Source organism: Propithecus coquereli, unplaced genomic scaffold (assembly GCF_000956105.1).
Source record: "Propithecus coquereli isolate 6110/MARCELLA unplaced genomic scaffold, Pcoq_1.0 Scaffold235, whole genome shotgun sequence".
NCBI classification, from domain to species: domain Eukaryota; kingdom Metazoa; phylum Chordata; class Mammalia; order Primates; family Indriidae; genus Propithecus; species Propithecus coquereli.
This window is the reverse complement of record NW_012147897.1, coordinates 4,783,895-4,785,836: the sequence shown is the minus strand read 5'-3', so window position 1 is coordinate 4,785,836 and position 1,942 is coordinate 4,783,895. Positions and strand designations below refer to the sequence as shown.

General features: G+C 72.7%; 1 protein-coding gene across 1 annotated transcript; it reads right to left on the bottom strand.

The window, feature by feature from the left end:
* Window positions 1–431: 431 nt before the first annotated feature.
* Window positions 432–1,598, bottom strand: TPBGL (trophoblast glycoprotein-like). The gene has a single exon (XM_012645659.1). The coding sequence runs from the start codon at window positions 1,596–1,598 to the stop codon at window positions 432–434; it is 1,167 nt and encodes a 388-aa protein (XP_012501113.1).
* Between the last annotated feature and the right edge of the window lie 344 nt (window positions 1,599–1,942).

Here is a 1,942-nt window from a genome sequence, read left to right as displayed (position 1 = left end):
AGAGGGGAGCTGAGAGCTCCAAGTTGGAAATGGGGGTCAGTGCAGTCTAGCACCGGGGCTCAAAGCCCAGGGTGGTGGAGGCAGTCTCAGAGCTTTAGGATCGAAGGACAGACAGGGTCTGTGGGTGGGTCTTGAAACCCGGAGGGGGTTTCAGTGGTCCAGGAGGGATGTTTCAGAACCTAGGGTGGGCGGCTGGGGTTTCTGGAACCAGAAGGGATGTCTCTGGGTCTGTGACAGTGGGAGCTCTCAGAGGCGGGGGAGACGGGGTACAGCTTAGGGCCACCGAGTGGGGGGATGCCATGATCCAAAGGTCTCAGGCAGGTCTAGGAGCTCCAACCTCGCGGGTATCTCATGTCCACGGCTTCAGGCCAGGCGGCCCCAGTGAGGTCACCAGCAGGCAGGGGCAGCCCCCAGCCCCCGGGAGGCGAAGCTCAGAGGCCAGAGCCCGGAGAGGTGGCGCGGGAGCCGGCGGGCGCCGCGGGGGCGGGTGCGCGGCGCGGGTCGGCGTCCTGCTCGTAGCGGTAGTGGTAGCCCTCCATCTGGTCCCGGCAGGCCTCGCGCAAGTTGCGCATCCAGCGCTGGATGCCACGCCGGTTTAGGTAGAGCACCATGAGGAAGATGAGGCCGATGAGCGCTAGCACCAGCCCGAAGAAGACGTAGGAGGCTTCCAGCTCCGGGCCGGCGGCTTCCGCCTCTTCCCCGCGACCGTCGGCGTCGCGGTCGGCGCAGCGCAGCCGCGCCTCGTCCAGGTCCAGCAGAGGCCGGTTGTGCAGCGCCCGCGGGGAGGCGCAGCGCAGGCGCCGCGCGTCGGGTACGCGCTCCGTGGCGTTGCGCAGCCAAGTCAGCAGGGGGCGCACGGCGCAGCCGCAGCGCAGAGGGTTGTCGGCGAGCAGCAGGCGCGGCCCGGGCAGACCTTCCTCGCGCTCGAGCGCGCGCAGCTCGTCGGGGCCCAGGCCGGCCAGCGCGTTGAGGCGCGCGTCCAGCTGCTCCAGGCGCGCCAGGCGCAGCGCGGTGGGCGGCAGGCGGCTCAGCGCGTTGCCCGCCAGGCCGAGGAGGCGCAGCTCGGCCAGCGGGGCGAGCGCGGCGTCCAGCGAGTCCAGCAGCGCGGGCCCGCCCCGCGCCAGCGCGTGGTTGAGCTGCAGCGAGCGCAGCGCGCGCAGCCCGCGGAAGGCGCCGCCGCCCAGGGCGCGCAGCGGGTTGTGGCTCAGGTCGAGCGCCGCCAGGCTGGGCAGCCCGTCGAAGGCGCCGTCCTCCACTACCTCGATGTTGTTGTGCGTGAGGCGCAGCGCGGTCAGCAGCGGCAGGCGTACGCCCGCCGCCTCCTCTTCCCCGTCCGCGTCCCCGCCGGCGAAGGCGGACGCGCGCAGCACCGTCAGGTTGGCGCCCACGATGGTGAGGTTGCGCGCGTCGGGCGGCACGTCCCGTGGCGGCTGCCGGAGCTCGGCGCCCGACGCGCAGCGCAACAGAAGCTTTGGGCCGCCGAAGCAGTAGCACTGGAAGGGACACGGAGCAGCGGGCCGGCTCAGCGCCGCCGCCACGAGCAGCAGCCCCGGCAGCAGCGGTCCCCGGAGCCCCGACTGTCCCGCGCACGGGGCCATCGCGGCCGTCCCCGCATCCAGCTCCCGGGCCGCTGCGCTCACCAGTGAGTTGGGAGCGCCTGGTGGGAGGCACGGGTGGGGCAAGTCCTTGACCCGGAGTGGCTGGCAATCTCTGTGGGTCCGTCCGCCGTCTCTAAAGTCCGAGGAGCCTTCACTTTCCTGGCTGGGGGCGAGAGGGGTTAGGCGGGCAGCGGAGCCCCCCGCCCCCGGTGCCCTCCTCGCCCTGCGCGCCGGCCTCCGACTTCTGCGGCCGTTCCGGGCTCGCAGCCGAGTGGGCAGGGTTTGCCTCCCCCCTCCCCGCCTCCCGGCCTCCTCCTCCGCCCCCAGCGGAGCCTCCGCGCCCT

What these genes read in the sequence shown, in the direction of transcription:
- TPBGL (XM_012645659.1), bottom strand. Translation starts at nt 1,598, where the DNA reads ATGGCCCCGTGCGCGGGACAGTCGGGGCTCCGGGGACCGCTGCTGCCG.